This window comes from Rhincodon typus, chromosome 23 (assembly GCF_021869965.1).
Source record: "Rhincodon typus isolate 14 chromosome 23, sRhiTyp1.1, whole genome shotgun sequence".
Lineage (NCBI taxonomy): Eukaryota > Metazoa > Chordata > Chondrichthyes > Orectolobiformes > Rhincodontidae > Rhincodon > Rhincodon typus.
This window is the reverse complement of record NC_063354.1, coordinates 35,940,373-35,965,595: the sequence shown is the minus strand read 5'-3', so window position 1 is coordinate 35,965,595 and position 25,223 is coordinate 35,940,373. Positions and strand designations below refer to the sequence as shown.

The 25,223-nt window shown below is 43.0% G+C and overlaps 1 protein-coding gene across 1 annotated transcript in view; it reads left to right on the top strand.

The window, feature by feature from the left end:
• LOC109910686 (dynein axonemal heavy chain 9-like) overlaps positions 1-25,223 on the top strand; it is a 419,178-nt gene that overhangs the window by 299,332 nt on the left and 94,623 nt on the right. Inside the window, exons 54-56 of the mRNA XM_048611128.1 lie at positions 2,262-2,402; positions 2,826-2,996; positions 11,986-12,108. Of these exons, the coding sequence (XP_048467085.1) occupies positions 2,262-2,402; positions 2,826-2,996; positions 11,986-12,108 (435 nt within the window). The remainder of the gene's footprint in view (positions 1-2,261; positions 2,403-2,825; positions 2,997-11,985; positions 12,109-25,223) is intronic.

Sequence of the window (25,223 nt, the reverse complement as noted above, 5' to 3'; positions counted from 1 at the left end):
ACCATTAGCCCAGTACTCTGTATTCCTGTTACTCCTTCCAAAGTGAATCACCTCACACTTTTCCGCATTAAACTCCATTTGCCACCTCTCAGCCCAGCTCTGCAGCTTATCTATGTCCCTCTGTAACCTGCAACATCCTTCCGCACTATCCACAACTCCACCGACTTTGGTGTCATCCGCAAAGTTGAGTATTGATCATTCATTTTCACTACAATTGTAACAAGTGATAGACTCAGTCAGTGGGTCAGAAAGCAGCATGTGAGTCTCTGCCTTAAGATTTTGGAAGGTTGGTGAGACCTATGGAGAACCTTGAAAGTGTTACCATGCCTAAGTGTGCTTTGTCCATCTCCCTGCTAGCCAGAGTCTGAGGTGGTCTTTGCAGTACTTCATTTGAGACCTTGAAAGGACAGGCAAGGTTTTCCTTCATTCTCCTTGCATAGAATCCCTACAATGTGGAAGTAGGCCATTCAGCTCGCACCAAGCCTCCAAAGCGCATCCCACCTCGATCCATACCCTTCTAACCTTATTCTCCATAACCCTGCATTTCCCATGACTAATCCACCTAATCTAATGGGACACTACGGAAATTTAGCCTGGCCAATCCACCTAACCTGCACGTTTCTGGAGGAAACCCATAAAGACATTAGGAAAATGTGCAAACTCAACACGGACAGTTGCCCGAGGCTGGGATCGAACCTGGGTCCCTGATGCTGTGAGGCAGCAGTGCCAACCACTGAACCACCATTGACAGACATAGTGGGCAGGTCGTTCCTGAAGTTGGGTACTCAGTTGCTGCTGTATTTGACTCTGTGGAAATAGCCACAGTTTCTATCAAGGTGGAAGGAGGAGTGCCTCAGACATCATGACACTCATACAATCGACAGACCTTTCCATTATCACTCAAAGAATGCACAGTGTCTCTTAGGAATGCTAACAAATCCATACAGGTTTCCCATTACTCCTCTGTGACAATCTTAGGAGCTCAGCATATTTCTCCAGGTAAGCAGTGCATCACATCATCGTACCCCCCAACAAAACAGGGACTCTCCAATGATGCCCGTGTCAGTGCCCACTTTTACTTATGGGGGTTGCTAGCCAGAGTCAGAAGTTGACAATCATTTAGCCCTTTTGGTGATCCCGTTGTGATGAGGGTTTCTGTGCCAGAGGAGGATGTGGCTAAGTGCTGTATCAATTTGAGGACTTCTCAGCTTCCTCCAACTGCAGCTCACCCAGGAAGATCCTGTGGGAAGTGAAGTCTATGAATTAGAATGATACAGGGAAAATGCTCGGGATTAAAGTTGTGCAGATGCTGACACGAGCAAATAGACTCTGCCGCTCAGTCACACCCTAAGGCTGCTTTCTCCTGGGTTACTATGATAGCAGGGCCATGCCTGATCCTCGATCTCTCCCTGGAGTTGTGTGCTATCTTCTCTAAAGGCAAGAGAAAGCAATGAGTTAAGTGTGATATGTGAGGAGAATGGAATGATCACGTCTGTGGAGGATGTGAGATGACATTCAGATATGGACAAGTGTGACTTTTGAAATGATGATGTGCCCTGAAAGTGGGTAATAATTGGAGTGGGCAAGATGTGATGATCCAAGGAACATAGCTGTGCAGGAGAATGCTGAGGTAATCAGAGTGTGGGGTATGGCACCTGAAAGTGGGTCATCACTTACCTTTTGTGCCCTTGTGAGGTACAAAACCACTTCAGGTCTTGTTCCATGTTCTAAAGACCACACTCCATCTACGTAGTAATCTCCAGCTTGTTTTGTGTGGTTGGCCTTTTCCTGCTGTCAGCATGAGACAACATAGCTCTTCAGGCCTCCAGTCCATCCAGCATCAGCTCCAGGGAAGAGTCAACATATTACAGAGAGCTGAGGCAAACAATGTCTCCTTCTCTGCTTTCACTTTTATTGTTCATGTTCGAAAAACAATGCAAAACTCGCACCTCTCTGATCCCTGCTAGGGGTTCCTTTAATTAGACATCCTTCTATTGATTGTGGTTACTTGTACCGCACCCCACGCTCAGTGGTTGATGGGGAAACCTGAAAGCAGCGTACTCGTGCTCCAGCCAAATTGAAAATTCAGGGCAAGGTCCCCTACTGCAACAGTCTGGTTCATGTTCTGTACAACAGCCCCATATAATGCCAGCAGATTAGTTCTGATCAAACCTGTAGCCCATAGTCACATTCTGTGAATTAGTCAATGGTAAACTCACTTATTTCTTACCATTTGATCCTCAACTCTTTTTTTAATGCAGGTTAAAGAGGCCAAAGTGACGGAGCTAAAGATCAACGAGGCACGCGAACACTACCGACTTGCCGCAGGACGAGCCTCTCTATTGTACTTCATAATGAATGATCTCAATAAAATCCACCCCATGTACCAGTTCTCTTTGAAGGTATGCCAGTACAAGCCCACCAGATGTTCACTTCATTCCCTGTTGGTCAATTTAGCAGATGAACTACTTCAATAAACAGCCTTGATTTTTAAACGTAGTTTCATTGTTTTAATCCTTTCACCGTTATTGTATTGAAAATAAAGGTCAGGTGTCAAAATCTCTGCAGAACTGTGAAGAAAATTCATCAAGTGCAAAATTCATTGCTTTACAGAGTGATCAAAAAAATTACTGCCTGGGGATTTGAAGCAATTTGTTTCATGTTTCAGAAAGTAACTGCGTTTTGATATTAAATTGCCAGCAAAGAATGAAGAACTAAATCTAATCTTGACTTTAGTGTGTTTATAGAATAAAGATTTTATTCCTGATGATACAATGTTCAATGACATAATTTGCTAATAAATTCTGCTGCTATTTTCTTTTCAGGCCTTTAGTGTCGTGTTCCAAATGGCTGTGAAAAGGGCACCAGCTGACGAAGTCCTCACGCAGAGAGTTGCCAATTTGATTGACAGCATCACATTTTCTGTGTTCCAGTACACAACGAGAGGACTGTTTGAGTGTGATAAACTGACCTATACAGCTCAGGTTACCTTCCAGGTAAATAAAAGTTTTTCAACAGCTCTCCATTTAATCTGCTTTCATTTTCACACTCTCCTTTACAAAGCCACCCCTGTCTGCTAGAGCTTGGTTTCCCAGTAATATAATGGATAAATGCAGCGCCTGGGGTTACCAGATATCCTTTTTGCTCTATGCAGTTTCAACTGAGCTGGGGTTTGACAATCAGCCTATGCTATTGAGAGGACTATTGAGCCACAGTCCTCACTTATTATTGCTGTTCAGTGACCCAGACCAAAATAAGAAACGTAACTGTCGGTATTGAGTGAGGGCAAAAGCTCAGGTATCAAGGTCTCAACTGCTGAATAGCCTGAAAAACTCTCTGTGCTGGGACATGGAGAATGACTATTTGGTTAATGTACCAAACTATTCTGCCGTACTAAGTATAATCTTAGCATAGCAAGTGTTGGTGTAATGGAAATGTCACTGGACTATTAATCCAGGGGTCCAGGCTTTTGCTGTGGGGCACGAGTTCACATCCCACCAGGGCAGCTCGTGGAATTTAAATTCAGTTCATAAATCTTGAATGGAAAAGCTAGTCTCAGCAATGATGACTATGTTGTAAAAGCCCATCCGGTTTACTGATGTCTTTTTGGGAAGGGAATTTAACCTAGTTACCTGGTCTGGCCTATATATGACTCCAAACACAGAACAATTTGGAGTGGCACAGTGGCCCAGTCGTTAGCACTGCTGCCGCACAGCACTAGGACCCTGGGTTCAATTCCAGCTTTGATGGCCTCAGTTGTGTCAACCTGCAATAAGTTTAAACAAGTGGGTGTGCATACACCATGCAGACTTCAACAGTTTGAAAAGGTGGCTGACTATGACCCTCGTAAGATAATTAGGGATAAACAGTACCAGACAACCCATGAACAAATAAATTTTTAAAAATCTGGCACCTTGAGAGGAAAAGATTATGTAGAACAAGCAAAACTGGAGTTTAGATTAAGACCTTTTTCTTCGACCTTCTGTGCTTTGTTTGGAATATTTCCTAAAGGAAGCATGGCTTGCATAATTTGTGTTATGAATCATTGCTGACAGTGTGACTATAGAGCAAAGTATATTTGCTCTGAATCACTGTTGAATCGTATCAAAGCCTATAATAGTGATAAAATCAAAAATAATGAATAATCAGAATATTTTTTATCAAATAACCTGAAAATCATTACTGTAGGTCTTCCTGAAAATAATAATTACTTATTGCATTAGATACTTCATAGAGAATCCTATTTTTTCCACCTTTTGTTTTTATTTTACATCTGCAGCTATGTAATTTTTTTGTTCGTTATATCTCTCTTCACTCTGCCAATCTATCCTTACCTAGTTCAGTGGAATGATCTAATAAAACTTTGCACATAATAGGGTACATTTTCTAAGACTCTATGTTTGCAAGGAGCTACAGCCTAACAGACTGCTGATTGTTAAATCAGCCATGAAGATCGCTGCTCCCAATTTGACGAGCTATCAGCGTTGATCTAAGCTGTTGGAAAATCGTGAGTGTCACAAATCAAGCTTTGAGCCTCAGAGAGTCTGCACCACTGAATTGAAATCAGGTGGATTTTCACACCCACCTCGGAGTACCTCCACGTTCAGCATATGAATTAGACATAGCTTCAAGGTTTTTTGTGTTTGATCACGTTTTACTGTGATCCCTATGGTATTGTAAAAAGGTAAGATACCTGCACTTATATAGGGATAGTAGGAACTGCCGATGCTGGAGTCTGAGATAACAAGGTGTGGAGCTGGATGAACACAGCAGGCCAGGCAGCATCAGAGGAGCAGGAAGGCTAATGTTTCATGTCTGGACCCGTCTTCAGAAATGGAGGAGGGGAAGGAGCCTCTGAAATAAATAGAGAGGCGGGGAGGCGATGATAGAAGGTAGATAGTGGAGCAGATAGGTGGAGAGAAGACGGATGGGTCAAGGAGGCGGGGATGAAGCCAGTAAAGGTGCGTGTAAGTAGGGGGTTGGGATGGGGGTTGGTCAGGGAGAAGGGAGGGGCGGGTAGGTGGGAGGGAAGACAGACAGGTCAAGGAAGTGGGGATAAGGCTAGTAGAGGTGAGGTGAGTGTAGGTAGGAAGTAGGGGTGGGGGTTGGTCAGTGAGGTGGGAGGATTGGATAGGTGGGAAAAAAGACACCGGTCAAGGAGGCGGGAACGAGAGGGGAGGCTGGTCTTGGGATGAGGTCGGGGGTGGGGAGATTTTGAAGCTAGTAAAGTCCACATTGACACCATTGGGCGCTACAGCTGCCCCTACACCTCACCCCTCTCCTCCATCCCAGACCCCAAGAAAACCTTCCACATTAAACAGATGTTCACCTGCATATCCACTAATGTGGTATATTGTATCTGCTGTTCCCGATGTGGCCTCCTCTACATCGGGGAGACCAAGCGGAGGCTTGGAGACCGCTTTGTGGAGCACCTACGTTTGGTTCATGACAAACGACAACACCTCCTAGTCACGAACCACTTCAGCTCCCCCTCCCACTCCTTGGATGACATGTCCATCCTGGGCCTCCGTTAGTGCCACAACGATGCCACCCGAAAACTGGAGGAACATCATCCCATATTCCGCCTGGGAACCCTGCAACCCAATGGTCTCAGTATGGACTTTACAAGCTTCAAAATCTCCCCAACCCCAACCTCATCCCAAGACGAGCCCCCACCTTCGTCCCCGCCTCCTTGACCTGTCCGTCTTCCCTCCCACCTACCCGCCCCTCCCTCCTCACTGACCAACCACCATCCCGTCTCCCCATCTACACTCACCTTTACTGGCTTCATCCCCGCATCCTTGACCTACCAGTCTTCTCTCCACCTATCCGCTCCACTATCCACCTTCTATCATTTCTGAAGAAGGGTCCAGACCCGAAATGTCAGCTTTCCTGCTCCTCTGATGCTGCCTGGCCTGCTGTGTTCATCCAGCTCCACACCTTGCACTTATATAGGACCTTTTATGACTGTGGGATGTCCCAAAGTATTTGACAGCCAAGTACACTTTAAATGTAGGAAACATGATAGCACAGAAAGCTCCAAAAAAATAGCGTTGTGTTAATGTCCATATGCTCCGTTCTTACTTTATTGATTGAGAAATAACTATTGACCAGGTCTCCAGGTCTCTCATCTGCACTTTTTCAAAATAATGCCATGGATCTTTTACACCTTGTCCTTGATCTAATTCCCCATCCAAAAGCTTTGTTGTATTAATTATCCGATCTGCAAATTTTTTTTATGCTCAATTTCTGAACATTCCATTTTTCTTTCTGGTTTTCACTTCTCTGTGCAAAATAAAATCACTTTGGGAAGAATTAACTATTTTAAAAATAAAGTAATATGATTTATAAACAATAATCACTTTGTAGCAGAAGCAAACCATTGATGGTGAACGAAGACCAATAAACAACATGTATTAACTTGAAACTTTTTATTGGTCGTATCTATACAATAAAGCTTTGGGAATACGACACCATGCAATGGAATAAGTTGAATAGCATTAGTCATTTTCCCTGCAGTTTGTTGGTGTACTGGGAAGAATCTATTTCTACATAGACCCAATCTGAGGTGATGTGAAGTGTCGCTTTTTTGGAGATGATGGATTAAAGGTTTGCTGATAAAGCACAATGTTCTACAAATGCTTGGTTAATCAAGCATATGCACTATCTGATATAACATGTTTCACGCCAACTTCATTGAAGAGCCTTACAACGTGTCTTTTGCAAACACTAGTTTGCATTGATGTTGATAATCTAAAATGTTACTTTAACTCGGTTAAAAAAATTTGTTTCACCCATTTTGGACCTGCTGGAATGCTATTGCGATATCTGAAATCCATTGAACGCAAACATACAATACAATACAATTCAATACAGCACAGGAACAGGCCCTTCAGCCCACCAAGCCTGTATCAATTCCTAATTCTTACTTGGACGTTTTCACGTTGTTCTGCTTAAGTTTCTTTACCTGTTAACATCAAGTGAAGTTTATCCATGCAGAAAGAAGTATTCTAGTCCTGTGGAGTACACAATGTGGAGCTGAATATTCTCAGTGCTTTAATTGCCATAAAATGTCGCTTTTAGGTGACCTAATGGATATATCATGGACTTAATGCTTAATTGCTAAGTTGCAAGAAAGTGCTGGAGAAACTCAGCAGATCTGGAGAGAGAGAGAGTTGATATTTTGTGTCTGACATGACTCTTCTTTTGAACTGAAAGGGGTTGGAAAATTGTTTATTTTTTATGCTGTAGAAAGAGTGGGGAAGGTGCAGCAATTGGAACAGATTGTAAGGATGCTCAAAGCCAAAGACAGAGGGGTTGGCTTTTAATTCTTGCAAAGATGCTGCCACAGCTGCTGAGTTTCTCCAGTGCTTTCTGTTTCTACCTTTATGTAAATAAGTGTTCTCTGATTCTAACCCAGATTGTTAGGCAGAGATAAATGGTGGTGGTTTAATCTGAGTGCCACCGTACCTCAGGCAAGAGGAGACGTTGAGAAGGAGAGTCCTTCATGGTAACCTTAGCCGGTGATGGCATTTGAACCCATGCCGTTGGTGTCACAGTGCTTCACAAACCAACCATCCAGCCAAGAGAGCTAAACTGACCCCCATTGAGGGTGCACTCATAATATGGCCAAGCAAGTTGACTATCAATCTATAAATCCTCCCAATGAGTGGCAGGTAGTAAGAATGGAAGAGTCTCTTGGTCAGTCACACTCGATTTATAGTAGTATCCCTCAAGCTATAACCTCTGGCTAGTGACCTGTTTTATGCAAAAATGGCTATGAACAGACATAAGCGTGTGTTCACCTGCCTTGTGCATCTGTACAGGTGAGAAGAGAATTAGAGCATTGGGTGTTTTTGAAGCTTGAGATTGATGTGCATTTGGAGATTATATAAAATGAACTAAGATACTCATTTACACTAAGTCAGGGGTGCTCAAAATAAGGCACATGTTTGTAGCCTTGAGTGTGCCAGTAACCCTTATTATCACAGACTTCACCACAGGTAAGTGTCTGGATTGTCATTCCCATATCCCAGTCCCATTGATGGGATAAGATCTTGTAGGGACTTTGGAAAAGTCTGTGTTGGGGCCCTCAAAGATTTTGGAGAAGGCAGCCACACAACAGAGTGTCTTCAGGGCTTTGCATCCAGGAAGGTGAATTGGAGCACTGAAAGCTCTGGGTGGTCAGGGAGAGCATGGCATCTCAAGATGGAGATTCCTTCTGAAAACATTTTAGTGTTTTAAAAAACAAAAAGTGGCCACAGCTGCCAGGCCAGCATTGTGAAAGGGGCACCCTCCATGACCTGGGGCTGGAGCTGCAGTGCTCTGTTGCAGGGGAAGGAGTTCAATGAGGCATCAGCATTAGCCCCTCCACCTGCAACCCAGCTTGCCTCCATCTATCTGTTAGACTTCGACATCGAAGGGGCCCACAGAAACCATCTGAACATTTCAGATAGTGTGTGTGCACTGCGCTCTCCTGAGGTATTTTAATAAGCTTTACTCATAACTTACTGCTGGAAATTGCATGGCCAATTCACCCCCTACCCCAAGAAAGCAGCTTCCCTCAAAATTGGCCCAAGGTTGGGAGTTTGCTGGCAGACTGTCAGGTAACACGTAACTCCCGGGAGCCTCACCTTAAAACCCGTCATCTTGATAGAATGAAGTCCAACCCAAGGTGTCCTTAAAAGATTGTTGCGTGAGAAATCCATTGCTTATTTAACATTTTGTCTGCTCGACGCTGAATGGATCCAACAAGATTTGCTTAAATGTCGCGTTCTTAGTTGTACTGTTATAGTTCTGTACATTTTTTAAACCTTCAAGTTGGTTTCCTTCGTGCAACAGTGCAATTGTTGTGAATGACAAAGAAAGTTAATTCCTGAAGTGGAGTTCCCTTCATAGTGACCCACATTCCTGTTCCCCAGTGCATGTTTCTATTTAATGACACGGTACCTATTTAGATTTAACCACAGGGTCTCCCTGAGCACCCATTAACCTATATAACATCTCCTGATCTTATTCTTTTGAGTTTAAACAATGCTGCTCCACTTAAAGGGGTAACTCCACACTTTTATTCCGTTCTTGAATATCTTAGTTTAAAATATTGGTGAAATAAGAGGGTATTACTGAGGCAGACTCGGGAATTAAGCAAGAACAAGGGACGAGCATTAACCCGATGTGTTTCAGCAATCTCATCATAGTGTGTTACAGCTGCTGCCTCCCCTATGCATCTTGGTAACTGACTCAAATTCCATTGCCTGCACTCACTGATATTTTTAGCAATGAAAATACAATATTTGTATTTTATAATTTTAAGAATCACCAAGGCAACATTGATATAAAGGATATGCTGGCAGTAAAGCATGTGTTTACAGATCATCCGTAGTTCGTTACTGTGGCATCTTGTGACAAACAAGACTACAACTGAATAACCTTAATTCAATCTTTGTGCCAATTGTGAAATAATATTGTATCACTGGAAGAGGATGATGGTACAATTGTAATGGTCCTGGACTAGTATTGCAGAGGCTCAGGCTAATGCTGTGACAGCACAAGTTCAGTTCCCACCATGGTAGCTGGTGAAATTTGAATAGAATGAATAAATCCAAAAATGAAAGTAATCCTTGTAGTGGTGACCATGAAACTATTATCAATTTTTTTTAAAAATCTAGTCCACTAATGTACTTTAAGGAAGGAAATCTGCCATCCTTACTTGGTCTGGCCTACGTGAGACTCCAGACCCACAACAACATAGTTGACTCTGAGATGGCCGAACACACCATTTATTTTCAAGGGATGGTTAGGGATGGACAATAAATGCCACAATGCCAACATCCCATGGAAGAATAAGTAAAAACATCTGTAATTAAATGTGCTATGCAACCTAACAAGTCTGAGAGTACGACAGTGTTTGTTGCAATTGTACAAAAATTGGTTATTAATATCTGCCAGTGAATCGGACAGATTGGTGTAGCATTGTTAGAGAGTTGGCAAAGTTGGAAATCTGAATCTTTTTTTAAAAAAGCGTAAAATCATGGAACTAAATAGCAGGCCAGGCAACATCTGAAACTGAGTGGGTAGACTTCCAATGAACTTAAAGCAGATCAGCTTTCAGAAAGTAACTGCAGTTTTTTAAAATTTCTGCCTTATAACATATTGTAGCATTTAACAATGATTTGATGCTGGGATCAATTCCAATTCAATTGGAAAATTGCACTTATCCTGGATTACTGAATGTACTCAATTAGCTGATGCTAGTTGGTGTTGATGTTATTATCAATGACTTGGGCCTGGAGACCTAAACATATTGTGCTCCTGGTCACTATCCAGTGATCAATACCAATAAGGATCTATGTGTGATGACAGACAAGATCAACTTAATTGTAATGTACCACAGCATCAGATAGCCACCTGATTAGCTCATACGTGGAGAATAGCCACTTGGACAAAACATCAAAGAATCAGCTGTTCTGCTGGAGTACGAGCCTCAAAAAAAAAACATTGACGTGGGATATGAGAGAAGAACAAGTTAACATGAAAATATCAGCCTTGCTTGAATGTCTGTTTTGAATCATCACTCACGAAATGCCAAGAACTCTGAATCTAGCTGCTGGACTTTCTGTTTTGAGTCCTTATCCTGCATTGTGTCAGGAAGAGTCACAATTTTGGCAGGATTGGCCAATTATTAGCCAGAGGTGTGTTACCTAATTGAAGATGGGAAACAGGCCCATGATACCAGAGAAGCAACAGGAGGCCCTCAAGCAATGAGACAGTGACACTCTGTGGGTAAGGTGGAGAGAGAGAGGGTGTTCCAAGATGGATGCACTCTCGCAGCACTCTTAACATTGTCACATTTAAAAATGGCCACAAAGCAAGGAGATCCACTTCACAATTCAGTCTGCAGCTATAGCTGTGCCCAGTTGCCAGTTAGCTGTGGGGGAGGGGATGTTAAACATCTTCCTACCCCTCTCCCTCCACCCTACCTGCTGTTGGGAGGCCATCCCTTTTCACTAATGATGAGCTTTGCTGACTTAAAAATTCCAGTCAGTGTGAGAGAATAAAGTTAAGTGGTGCCATCGTGACCTTAATTGGGTACCAACCACGTGCAGGCAGGTGGCTGTTGTGGCTCTAAGCAAGATGGCCTCTTTGAAAATGACCCAGAGGTGGGCAGATGGCAGGAAACTGATGCCCTGCCCCCCGTGGCAGTTTTGTTTTTTGCACCCTGCCTCCAGTCTTGCCTTGACCAGGATTTGAAAACTGCAGCTGGACAACTGACCAGCAAAGTTTATGTGAAGCTTAGATCTGATTGTAATAGGATTGCATCAGGCGATGTTTCTCCAACCATTTCAGTGGCTCGGAGAGGCTGGTTAACTCATTTAGCTTGTTGGCCACTGGGTGACCCAGGATGACAACAATGGCACAGGTTCAATTCCAATTTCGGCTGAGGTAGATTTGGGATCTGCGACCTTGCTTGCTTTGTTTTTGCTATGGAGTGTTGTGTCTGAAGCAGTATAACCAATTGTTGCTCTTTCAATAGAAAGCTACTTCCGGTTCATGGTGGAATTATTACCTACCCATTTTAAGTGGTTCTTAACTTAAAAAGTTAGTGTTCAAGAGGAATATTTGGAATGTGCTATTTAATTGAGTAACCTTCTGCTCTGGAGATAATTTGAAAGAAACCCTGCTGATTAATCTTAAAATGCCAGCAATGATTCACAGGCTTGGTATGATCAATGCTAGAATAACTCAAGAAGCAATAAGTGACCCTTTTCACTGTATTAGTTTTTAAGCTCCCTTAAAACTATGGGAAACTACAGACCCAAGGCTATATTAGAACAGATCTGAAGTTTTATCTGACTACTGTTAAGTAAATATTTTTGGAAGTAGATGCTGGTGACTGCTGCTAGGTTTCGTCAGTTGGGTACTGCAGAGCAATGAATAGCTACCACCATTTTTTAAAATATTTCTCCGTTCCCTTTAATTTGACAGATTCTTCTGATTAACAAAGAAATTAACCCAAAGGAGCTAGATTTCCTGCTTCGATATCCAGCTCAGCCAGGACTCTCAAGTCCCGTGGATTTCCTTTCCAACAAGTCATGGGGTGGCATTAAGGTATGAATTTCTTCCTCTCATATTGCTGTCAATGTAATGTGCAAGCTGTCAGACTCACTGTAATATTTCATGCTACAAAACTGAGCCAGGTTTTGAGAGGCAGAGGAGGTAACTTGAATGATTCTCTCATATACCTTGGTGGGGTGGGGGAAGTTGTTGCGGAACAGTGTCCTGACCTTTACTGTTGCGTGATCATGTGATAGGGTGAGGGAATGACCTATGCATTGTAAGATCTGACTGATTTCCACTCTGAACATTGGGAGACTTTAAGAATGGGAGACTAATATGCTCAGCTAATTTCCATCCAGATAGTGAAGAGAAGATTTGCCTCCTCGTATCTGAATTATAATACCCATTGGTGACATGTGGGGAACATGCATTCCATCACATAATCTCATGGTGGGTCCTCTCTCTAATATGATATTGCTCCCCTGATGTGCAGGATTACCCAGTTCAGAAGATAATGCACGAAGCAGATTGCAATGCTTTCCAAGCTTTCTCCTGATGTGACCCAGTTTTAATGTTGTTGGTGGGGGCTGGCTGCGATGGTTGAAAATCTCGGGGGTTGCGAGAGTTTTTGAGCGGCAGGGGGTATTTGGCCTTCAGTGTGTGCCCAGAGGAAGAAGAGCAAGCCCACTCATGACAGCCTGTGAGGTGGCTTGTGCAAAGTTCATTCACTCTCCTCTCCTCTCAGCACATCTCCTTGAGGCCTTGATGTGGGTCCTGGAACTTTACTGACAGACAGTTTCCACTGCACAGTGGCTGCTCAATGGCTTCAGAATTCACAATGCAAAATTCTCATCCCATGACCTCTGTTGGAAAGGGAAAAGGGGAGGAGAGGCACAGGGTCGTAGCCAATGATTTTCAGAACCCTGATTCATTTGACCAACCGTGTACCCACTGAGCAGCTGGGCACCAGAGAGCAGGACGGTCTGAGATTGTCCCCACCCTAAATTGATATTCAAGGACAATCTCATTTCGTGTCAGTACTCATTGACTCTAGCAATCAACCCTGGCCACTTACACGACAGAGGTGCTGAAAAAGCAGGGCTCAGCAACAGTCATTGGTGTGCTCTCACTGGTAAATTTGCCTTTTATTTTACACTGATCTATCTGTTTTAGTAGCTGCTATAATTTATGTAAACATCACTTATAGAGGCACATCCAGACAGACCTGTGTGCAGACTTCTTCCTGATCTTTTCACAACGTTATGAAGAGGCAAAATATTGCTTTCTCCAACTGATGTACAAAAATGCCTAATACCCATATTTTTAATGGGGAAAATGTGGCTTGTTAACTCAACGCACAACTGAAGTCGATATAACAAGGTGTAGAGCTGGATGAACATAGCAGGCCAAGGAGCAGGAAGGCTGACGTTTTGGGCCTAGACCCTTCTTCAGAAATGGGGGAGGGGAACAGGATTCTGAAATAAATAGGGAGAGAGGGGGAGGCGGATAGAAGATGGATAGAGGAGAAGATAGGTGGAGAGGAGACAGACAGGTCAAAGAGGCGGGGATGGAGCCAGTAAAGGTGAGTGTAGGTGGGGAGTTAGGGAGGAGATAGGTCAGTCCACGGAGGACGGACAGGTCAAGGGGTCGGGATGAGGTTAGTAGGTAGGGGACGGGGGTGGGGATGAGATGGGAGAAGGGGATAGGTGGGAGGAAGGACAGGTTAGGGAGGCGGGGACAAGCTGGGCTGGTTTTGGGAGCGGTAGGGGGAGGGGAGATTTTGAAGCTTGTGAAGTCCACATTGATACCATTGGGCTGCAGGGTTCCAAAGTCGACTATTTTGAAACAAAACTGGTTTTGCTGAAGAACGGTCCCAACCCGAAACATCAGCTTTCCTGCTCCTCTGATGCTGCCTGGCCTGTGTTCCTCCAGCTCCACACTGTGTTATCTCTCTTAGAATCCCTACAGTGTGGAAACAGGCCCTTCAGCCCAACAAGTCCACACCGAACCTCAGAGCATCCCACCCAGACCCATCCCCCTATAACCCACCTAATCTACACCTCCCTGAACACTACGGGCCATTTAGCATGGCCAATTCACCTAACCTGCACATCTTTGGACTGTGGGAGGAAACCGGAGCACCCGGAGGAAACCCACGCAGACACAGGGAGAATGTGCAGACTCCACACAGACAGTCGCCCGAGGCTGGAATCGAACCCGGATCCCTGGCGCTGTGAGGCAGCAGTGCTAACCACTGAGCCACCATGCCCTGACTCCAGCATCTGCAGTTCTTGCTATCTCACTTGCTGGTTATTGAACCTGTTTAAGCCCACTTCCCATGAACAAATAAAAAAAAGAGCTGAAGTCTCACTGTAGGAGATTCCATTTCTCTGGTGGCAAAAAATGAACACGTTTATTTGCTTTGTGCGGGATGTATGGCCTTGACGCTAACCTGTAAGAGCAACTGGCAGGTGTTTAAGCTCCTCGGGGATGCAGGGTTAGGGCTGTACATCTGTTCACTGACATCACTGTCTCCTTATTGTACACAAAGGTGATGCCAACAGCTATTTATCTGCAACCAATTTCGATGACTTGTTACTTTCAGATAAATTGGAACAGTTGTCGGACCAACACAGGGCTACATGTTGAGGGAGGTCTGTTTCTTGTTGAGCCAGATCCCTTCTGAGAAAAGGTGGACATGCATTTATACACTGTCTGTAAATACTTCTCGAGGCAGTGGATCACTTTGAAGTGAAAGGACTGATGTTGAGCATGCAAAATCAGTAATCGCTTTTCACACAGCATGATCCCACAAATTCTAATAAAATAACACACCTACCAACAGATTCAAGAACAGCTTCTTCCCTGCTGTTACTAGACTTCTGAATGGACCTGTCAAATTTCAAATTTAATGTTGACCTCACTGTTTGTGCACCTCCTCCGCAGTCGTAACATTATATTCCTAGGTCCGTTCTATTACCCGAATGCACTTTGTATGGTTTGATTTGCCTGTACTGCACGCAAAACAAAACTTTTCACTGTACTTGGGACATGTGACAATAAATCAAATCAAATCAAAAGATTCTTGATCAGCCATTCTCCATTTGCTAATGTCAGTTGAGGCATGATTGTTGCCCATGACACTAAGGATGGATTTTGGATAAAACCTTTAAAGTTTATTTCAGCCAGAAGAAACAGCCAGCTACAGCCTGGGTTTTAATGTCTTATGCAAATATTGGCACCTCTGCCAATATAGTGACCCTTCGTCATACATCCCAGTTCTAATGAGGGATCACTGGACTTGAAATACCAACTATGCTTTCTCTCTCCAGATGCTGCCAGACCTGCTGAGTTTCTCCAGCAATTTGTGTTTTGGTTTCAGGTTTCGAGTATCCACAGTTCTTTGTTTCACTCCAGTGGAAAACAGGAAAAATTGGAGGCAGCTGATTTACCAATATCTGTTATTGACTTTGTCAGAAAAGTTAAAATCATTCCCAAAGTTCTCCTGATCCATCTTAAATAAAGGCCAGAAATTTCCCTAGAGCTTCACTGCTTGAAACTGACCTGAAATGCAGCAAAATACATTGTTCACATGTGTGAGAGAGTCTCCTCCATACTTTTGGCAAGATCATGACATTGGAATCAGAGCTGCTTCAAGAAAATGGCACAGAAGCAGATTCAGTAACAACTTGTTTAAGCGATTTTTTTTTTTTTTCTTGGTTTGAATTGTAAACTGAAATATTTGGAGAGATTGCATATGGGAAAAATTAAGTGGTACACAATTTTAGCTGTGTTGTTTTCCAAAGCAAGGTCAAGTGACACCAAGAGTCATTAACAAAAGCCCTCAGATTGGTTGAGCTGTAGCTTGCCACAAATCTAAATGCACAGCAACCAGAGACATCCAGAGCCTGCGACCTGAGCACAGTTGTCTACCACCTCCCCCCACCCCCCCAACCACCCCTCTGTGTGGGTGAAAAAAGGAAGTTTCAAACAAAGAATGCAACAAAAAAAGACCTTGGTCCACTACATTATGTATTGAAATGAAGAAAGCCCTTTGCTTTACTGACAACAGAGTGCCATCATTGCTAAAATCAAAAGAAACTGAGGAACAATTTAACCCATCCTTGTGATCTGAACTTAGTTTTCAGAATTTTGTTCCCTGTCAATAGGTATCCAACCATCTGTCTTGTTTATTTCATTTATGAATGAGTGTGTGCGTATTTGAGATTTTTAAAGTTTTAAGCAGTTTTGCAGCAGATCAAGAATCTTTTGTTTTCTCTGCTGTTTGTCAAAATCAAGTGTATTGTAACAATTGGTTATATTTTACTAACGACAAATCCTGGTGTGAATTGTTTTTGCCCTGAGTAGGTCGTCATGATGGTTTAATTTAGATTTTATACCTTTTGTGATGGCATATAGAATAATGAGGCATGGTTAGTAGCTCAATCGTCCCAGTTAAGTTATGACGTTTTACAAAGAAAATTGGTTTTATATTTGAAGGTAGGATATCTGCAGATCGATGGAGAATGTGCCAGTGAGCGGAACTAATTGGATCAATCTTTTAAAGCGTGGGCATGCCCTTCTGAATGCCTTCCGAGTGTGCTGCAAAATTCTGTAAAATTCCTAACCATAATGATGTTGTGACACTTTGCATGATACCTGTAGGGGCAGGTACATGGTAATGAGCAGGTTGTGAGGGGCTTTGCAGTATGTGTGAATTGGTGTTGGAATATATTCCCTGTTCAATTAGACCCAGCATACTTTCCTACAGCTTTCCATTAGTAACTGAACTGGTGTCAGTCTAGCAGGCCTAAATTCTGAACCTGTCGTTGGTATAATAACAATGTGGTGGTTGTATTGTGGCTCCAGTCTGTTACAGAATGAGTTTCCAGTCCCCATTAAATCCAAAGAGAGGCAGCAGGAGTTGGAGAAGCAAAACTGGAGCACAAGATTAAAAACTGCTGACAATCTCCCTAAGCCACCTTGCATCGAAAGCGCATTCACAACTGTATCCTTAATACTTTACACATTTCCATCTAATGCAAAAGAGAGAGCAGAGGGAAAACATTGTTTTTTTTAGCCTTTCCTATTTCAGTGTAAAATAGATGTGATACGTTTATTCTAGGAAGAATCTTCCTGGAAGTGGGATTTGAAGGTAATTTTGGTATGAGGATGTTATGCCAGTCCACCAAAGCATTTGTGCCTCCAGGTGACCTTGCTGATAGTGGATCAACAAAGACAGCGGCAGATAACCGATTGGAATAGTGCTCAATTGTGAGATCATTGGTCATGCTGCTGGGATCTTACCATCGGTGGGTAATGCCAAGTGCCCAAGGGGTGCCAGAAGTCAACCACGAGCAACTGATTGAGAGTTCCACAAGGTTTCTCTCAGCTTTCCCGCTCTGCAGTGTTGAAATCAGCTGGCTAAGACCGCAACTGAAAATACCTGGCAGATTTCAATGCATTTTAACTTTTAACAAGTAAGATCCCCTTGTTGTCCCTATTCTCCATGGGGCACTGCCAGTATTTGCTACAACGGGCTGCCATCCGTACAATTGGAATTCCGGCCTCAGGGACCCACCAGCCATGGTTAATAAGACAGCAGACATGGAGCTGGCCCATTGTGAAACAGTGGACATGGAGCTGGTCCATTATGCTGTGGGAGGCAGTGGGAATGCCAGCAAAAACAGGTTCAGGATCCAAAAATTGCCCCCATCCACATATTTAATATGAAAGGGGGCATTTCCCATCCTTTCTACATAGAGCATAAAACTGTAAACACAGGAACAGGCCCTTCAGCCCACATTGTTGTGTCGAACATGATGCCAAATTAAACTAATCCATTCTTACTGCATTTGGTCCATAACTCTCCATTCCTTCCATATTCATGTGCTTATCTAAAAGCCCCTTAAAAGCCCCTATCGTATCTTTCTCCACCACCACCTCTGGCAGCATAGTCCAGACTTCTACCACTCTCTGTGCAAAAAATCTTGCTCCTCACATCTCCTTTGAATGTTTCCCCTCTCACCTTAAATGGATGTCCCATAGTTTTAGATATTTCAACTCTGGCAAAAAGATTCTGATCGTCAACCCGATCTAGGCATCTCATAAATTTATAAACTTCTATCAAGTCTCCTCTCAGCCTCCACCACTCCAGAGAAAACAACCTGAGTTTTTCTCGCCTCTCCTTATAGCTCATACCCTTTAGTCCAAGCAGTATCCTGGTACAACCTCTTCTGCACCCTCTCCAAAGCTTCCACATCCTTCCTATAATGTGGTGACCAGAACTGAGCACAAAACTAAGTGTGGACTAGCCAAAGTCTTTTAAAGCTGCAACATCACATCCTGACATTACTCAATACACTCACACTTGTCGTTGTCTTAATCTGAAAGACAGCATTTTCTTAGATTGTAATTCAATGTAGAATAAGGATTATTAAACAGGCTGAATGGGAACAAATTAATATTTTCTTTAAAATAGACCTGAAATAGTGTAACAGTACATGGCAAGTATGATGATGACTCACCATCCTTAAATTTTCAGGCTGTAAGTAAATGAATGGGCTCCAATGTAATCGGAGCATTCTGTTCAGAGTAAGCCCAAGTGAACTCTTTGTGACGCAGTTGTAAATAATAAAAATATAATCTCCTTTCTGTGGCCTCTATTAACTGCATTAAGGAGGTTGAAATCCAATTATTTCCCACGCTGTGATTATCACTTTGAGACAGCAGCACACAGCACAAGTTATTTATAAGGTGCAGAGAAATATTAGCATGACTGCAACTAAATTTTATTAAATATTAAAGCAATGTTATTGTTGTTGGCATTTGGCAAACCTTCAATGTTTGCCAAATACTGCATTGTAATAATTAAATACTCATTTGCAAACATCATCATTTTAATGGCAGTAAATCACTTATCTTGCTTGTATGTATTTATTTGTCTCCTAAATTGGTTCCTGTGAAACCTGTTCTCAAACCTGCTTTTCTTCTTATTTTAACTAAGTGTTCTGACATTACGATTGCACACTTAGTGAATTGCATTTTTCATTTCCTCGAGTAGGACTTGAACTCACAACCTTTTGGTAGATGTGTAAGTGAGGAAGTGTTAAGGGGGTGAATTTTACACTCTCCTCCCACCAGAGGGTTTGATGGCAGGGGACAATGCAAAATCCTGTCAGTGACCTTCTCTATTGCCTCGCCATCCAAACCCCAGGGCTGTGTGAAATTTCACTGAGGGAAGGGAGAAAAATCAGTCAGCCCACCTGCCCATGAGCTCATTGGGGTCCTTGAGGGACCAGTTAAAGATCACTTAAGGGCTTCACTCGCTTATTTCACCACGGTTTGTTGGGAGGCCCAGACCATAGAGGAAGCCTGTCCGCTTTCACTGTGTTGAGCAAGAGTGAGAGGGGAAACTCTTTCAGGGACCTTTGGACACCACCTTAAAGTCATTCACCTTTTTAACCCTGCTTTCTGACACCTTGAATCCGACCTTAGAGATGTCAGAGTAACCTGTGCTGCTGTGTGCAGGGCAGGCTGTAGTCCCAGCAGACATTGCTCCTGTTAACACTAGTGAATTTACAGAACTGATGGTCAATCCATTTGGGCAGCAGTTCGTGCAAAGTGAGATTTCTTTCTGAAAAATAGCTTGGAAATCTTGCCTTAAAGCAATTCACACTGGTCCCAGTGTTGAATTGGCGTGGGGCAGTCATCAGAATGATGAGGTCCTGTCCACCTTAGCTAGGGAGCAGGGGTCATGGTTCTCCATAAAATCCAGCACAAGGTGCAGGAAAAAGAAATAGGAAAGAAAAACTTGCAAGGAACATCACAGGAGCAGCAATGAATGGTTAAGGGAAGCAATGTCTGATGAAAGACAAATGATCACTTTGAAGTAGAGACTATGATGGGTGATTGAAAAATTTCAAGCTTCTGAAATATCGTATCTCATTACTTTGACAGTGGACTAAGAAGACAAAAAGGCAGTGGTTCAAGCCAAACAAAAAAATAATGTTCAAATCATCAATTCAAACTGGTTGGGCATGGTTGTGCTACAATGGAATTCATGTAAATCATGAAAGAAAAGAAAGTAAAACTGGAGAACAATATATTGGTCAGACTCATCTTGTGTATTTGAAATTAAGGTCTAGTGTGACCATCATGTTCATTTCCTGGTTTTATGTGTTTGTTTGTTTGCTGACTTTTCATTCTGGGTTAAGACTCTGACATCAGCAAGACATCAGTCTAGAATGAACATGTGAACAGAAAGGTATCTTAAATACTGTGCTTAGGGAGCCGTACTTGATAACTGACTGTACAGATGTGAATAAAGAAGTGCTACACTACATAAGTTTAAAGAGTTTTAATTAGAGATAAGGAGCATGCACCCTCAGGGACAATGTATGTGCAGACACCAAGAGACCAGTGAATGTCTACATTGGTATCTGAAAAAGCAGGTAGCAGCATTGGCTTAAAGCACGAGATAAAGCAATAATGGTACTGCCACAGGTCTCATAATCCAGAGGCCCAGACTAATTGTCTGGGTACAAAAACAGAAGTTGCTGGAAAAGCTCAGCAGGCCTGGCAGGATCTGTGAAGAAAAAACCAGAGTTAACGTTTTGGGTCCACTGACCCTTCCTCAAAACGCCAGATTCGAAACGTTAACTCTGGATTTTTCCTTCACAGATGCTGCCAGACCTGCTGAGCTTTTCCAGCAACCTCTGTTTTTGTTCCTGATTTACTGCATCCGCAGTCCTTTTGGATTTTAATTACCCGGATACATGTGTTCAAATCCCACCACAGCAGTTGGTGGAATTTAGTTTCAATACCCAGATTTGAAATTAAAAGCCAGTCTCATGGTGATCATGAAATCAGCATTGACTGTTGTAAAAACCCCTCTGGTTCACTTAGTGTCCTTTAGAGAATCCAGCCATCATTTTTGCCACTCAATGGCATTACCATTGCTGAATCCCCTATTGTCAACAGCTTGGGGGTTTCCATTGACCAGAAACTGAGCTGGACTAGCCATGTAAATACAGTGGCTATAAGAGCAGAACAGACACTGGGAATTTTGTCGCAAGTAATTCACTTCCTGACTTCCCAAAACATATGCACCATCTCCAAGACATAAATCAGGAGTATGACGGGATACTCTCCACCTGCCTGCATGAATGCTGCTGAGCAACACCCAAAAAGCTCAACATCGTACAGGATAAAGCACATGGCTTTATTGGCATCTCATCCACCAATTTCAACGTTCAATCCTTCCGCCACCGACACACAATCTGTAACATCTGCAAGCAACTATAGTGCAGCAACTCAGCAAGGTTCCTTCAACAGCACCTTCCATGCCCACTACCTATGTTACTTAAAAGGACAAGGGCAACAGATGCATAGGAAGACCACTATCTGCGCGTTCCCTTCCAAGCCAGATCCATCCCGACTTGGAACTGTATAGCAGTTCCTTCAGTGTTGCTCAGTGAAAATCCTGGAAATCTTTCTCTAATAGCACTACGTGTGTACTTACATTCAAAAGACTGCAGCAGTTCAAGAAAGCAGCTCACAACCACTTTCCCAAGAGCAGTTAGGGATGGAGAGTTAAGACTGGCCTCGCCAATGTTGGCTACATTCCAGGAATGTTTGAAAAAGTAGATTTAATGTAAGCAAAAAGTGGAAATAAATAAGTTCATGAGACTTGAGGTAGACAAACATCCAAGACCTGACTATTTCCATGTAGGCATTGGAAAAAATAGCCAGCATTTCCCAATGACTCTATAAATCTTCCTTGATTCAGGAATTTTGCTATTTGATTTGAAAATTTCTAATGTACTTTGATTCCACAGATTGGAATATATCCACCTAGTAACTGCAGTCCTGTCTGTTTTGTGTCAATTATGGAGAGGTTGTGGGAATATATCATCACAGATTCAGTAGCTGAACACTTCAGAAAGGCTAATTGAAGAGAATTATTTTGGATTTGTGAAGTGAAGATCATGTCTATATAAGTTACTTGACTTTGTTGGTGGATCCTGGGATGGAGTACAGGAGAGTCTCAACAGAACAGGCCTATATAAATTTTCAGGAGGTATTCAATAAGGTTCCACTAAAATAATTAGAAGCAGCACACTTAACAATGAAAGCAATGAAATGCAAAATCTAGCTTATAACTGGAACATGCTGCCAAAAACACAGAATGCTCGGTGAATTGAAATTTAAGACTCAGATGGATATAAACTTGCTCACCCACATAAAATGACTAGAAATGCCTGTTAACTGCAATTTGTGGCTTTTTATTTTAGATTTGAAGTGACTGTGGCAATTCATTCTGGTGGCATTGATTAAAAGAAAGTAGGAGATTTTTCATGTGCGTTAAGTTTGGATCATTTTAGATAATAAGTATTTCACTACTCCCCAGATTAAATTGGCTATTTCTCCTCAGGAGCATGTTATTCTAATTGACTCCTCTGTAATGAGTTACGATCTTCATAACGTAATGTGGATTGAGGCCCACACCAATATTGGGTAATAAAGTATTTTGAAACCAACCGATCTCTCGGGTAGGGCTGTTTTCTTTCATTCCAGCGAATTGATTTTTTCATTTGAGAAAAACTGTTGTGCAAGCTTCAATCTGGGTAAGTATAGTTTGAAATTGAATGAGTATTTAGAACTGACAAAAATGAAATGATTGAAACTGAGATAGGTTGCAACCTGATGCAAACGAATCCAAAGTCAAAGAAGCACAGAAAGAAACAAGTCTGTGCAACTAGGAGGGATTAGTGATTTGGTGCTAAAAATTAACCAGACCCATTTTTAACTGTGTGGGGTTTCGATTTACAACCTGCTCCTGCAGGTCCACATCCAGATCCAATTGGGTTAATTACAAACTTTTTGCATTTACTTCCTCTGAAGGATTACAACAGTGGCCTGAATGACTCCCAAGCTGCTCTTTCACCTCCAGATGCTGCCTGTTTCCTTGGCAATCTGTGGGCTGGCATGCAGGTGTCAGAGCGACATGGGCTATTGAAGGATTTGTGGCAGAATCCAGTGGGAAGACTGGGGAGACCCACCTTGATATTAGGAGCAACCAGTGCAACTTTTATGCATTTGCTGAGTGACAATACAAAACATCTTCCCCAACCTGACTTTTTGGAGACTTTTCAATCTGATTCAATCTGACCTTCTGGATAGTCTGTCTTTCTCTCAATATGATAGAACACATTGTTGCTAGGTACCAATCCTTTTTTACTCTCTTCTACCCTGTTTCTAATGCACTGAACTGTTCTCCTCATTCTACTCAAGGCATGTAAACACTCATGAAAACTGTATGTATCAAGAAATCTCAGACACCCCACCACCATCTGCGGGACAACTCAAAAATGAAACTTAAACCCATGCACAACATTTTTCCCTTCCTAGTGTGGCATGAGCAATGGTGAGAAAGTTAGCAAAGTACTGAAAGAGCAAAAAAGAAATCTGAATTTCAACATTGAGAAAAGTTTTTCAAATTTTCTTCTTAATTTTTAAATGATGACTTTAAAATTTTGCTATTGTAGCAGAAACTACCTTATTTCCCTGTAGTTGCATCTCATTTATATTTCAGAGATAGTAAGAACTGCAGATGCTGGAGTCAGTGGGTTATAGGGGATGGGTTTGGGTGGGTGCTCTGAGGTTCGGTGTGGACTTGTTGGGCCAAAGGGCCTGTTTCCACACTGTAGGGATTCTATAATACATTCTATGATATAACACAGTGTGGAGCTGGAGGAACAGCAGGCCAGGCAGGACCAGAGGAGCAGGAGAGTTGACAATTCGGGTTGTTTGCCTTCTGAAGAAGGGTCCTGACCCGAAACATCAACTTTCCTGCTCCTCTGGTGCTGTCTGGCCTGCTGTGTTCTTCCAGCTCCCCACTGTGTTATCTCATTTATATTTCAACTCATGATATCTGTTTGCCAGTCCCAATCCTCATCTCTTCCTCTGAGAAACCAGACAGCACAGATTTCTGAAATGTTTATCAGAGTGAATACCTGGCACTGCAGCTTCCCAGTTCCTTGCCCCAGACATCATACGTCTGTGTCTTCAGCACAACGTTGCTGCATGCCATTTGGACACCATTCTCCTTGACCATTCATCTACGCCAGTTGGCATCAGCAAACTACATCATGATGTTTGCTCTTGAACCAACTTATACACTACACCAGCCCTTCAGTACTCTGCAGCTCAGAGACATCTAGAGCCTGCATGTTTCTTTCAGTTCACTTAACATGCTGAAATGCGTACAAACGTGCATTTGCTCAGGATCTCTTAGCTTGATTTCTTAGCGCTCACTTGTCTTCTGTTTACATAGAAGTGTCAACCTCTGCAGCTTGCAATGTCTTTTTTACTGCAGACGAAGAATCAGGCAGCTTATGACAGCAAGGAGAACTGAACAATCAAAGTGTTGGACATGTCGCTGTATGGGACTAGGCTACATCAACATCACATCTGCAGCAGGAGCCAGCTGCTTATGTGGCAAACATACAACGTGCTGCAAGCAAATATCCCTGGCTGTACATCAAAGGGAAGCAAGCTTCAGTGGTATGATGGGGCACTAGGCCTATCAAGGTGTGCCAACCCAGTCAGTGAGAGCCAAAGGGTTTGTTTGATTCCAATCTGGGGACATGCCTAAGTCAGTCAGCTCTTTGGTCCGAACAGAACACAGGGCAATGGGCTGTCCTGCAGGTCAAGTGGGACCAGTCCAGGAATTCCTGGGAAGTCAGTTGGAATGCTGTGGAGATACCAGTCTGGAGTCTGGCCTAATTTGTTCCTGCAATGAGGCAGAGGGAACGGTTGAGTGTGGTGATGAAGAGCATGAGTATTGATGAGGTGTCACCAGTGAGTGAATAGGCAGAGGGAAGGAAGATGAGTATTTTGGGAGTATGCGATGGGTGAAAGCCATTGAGTGGATATGGTGAGAGTTGTGGTTCATGAACCTGTGGGAGATGAGTGTGCAGTGGCAGAGTTAGAATGAGTGGTGGCCCTGTGAGTGTGATGTAGCGTAAATGAAATGCTGACACATATCCCCCTGCAGAACGTGGAAGATCATTGGCCTCCTTCCTACGTTGCTGTGCCTTGGGGCACAGCACTGACCCGGGTTACTGTCGGGGCGAGGCGCTGACCCGGGTTACTGTCGGGGC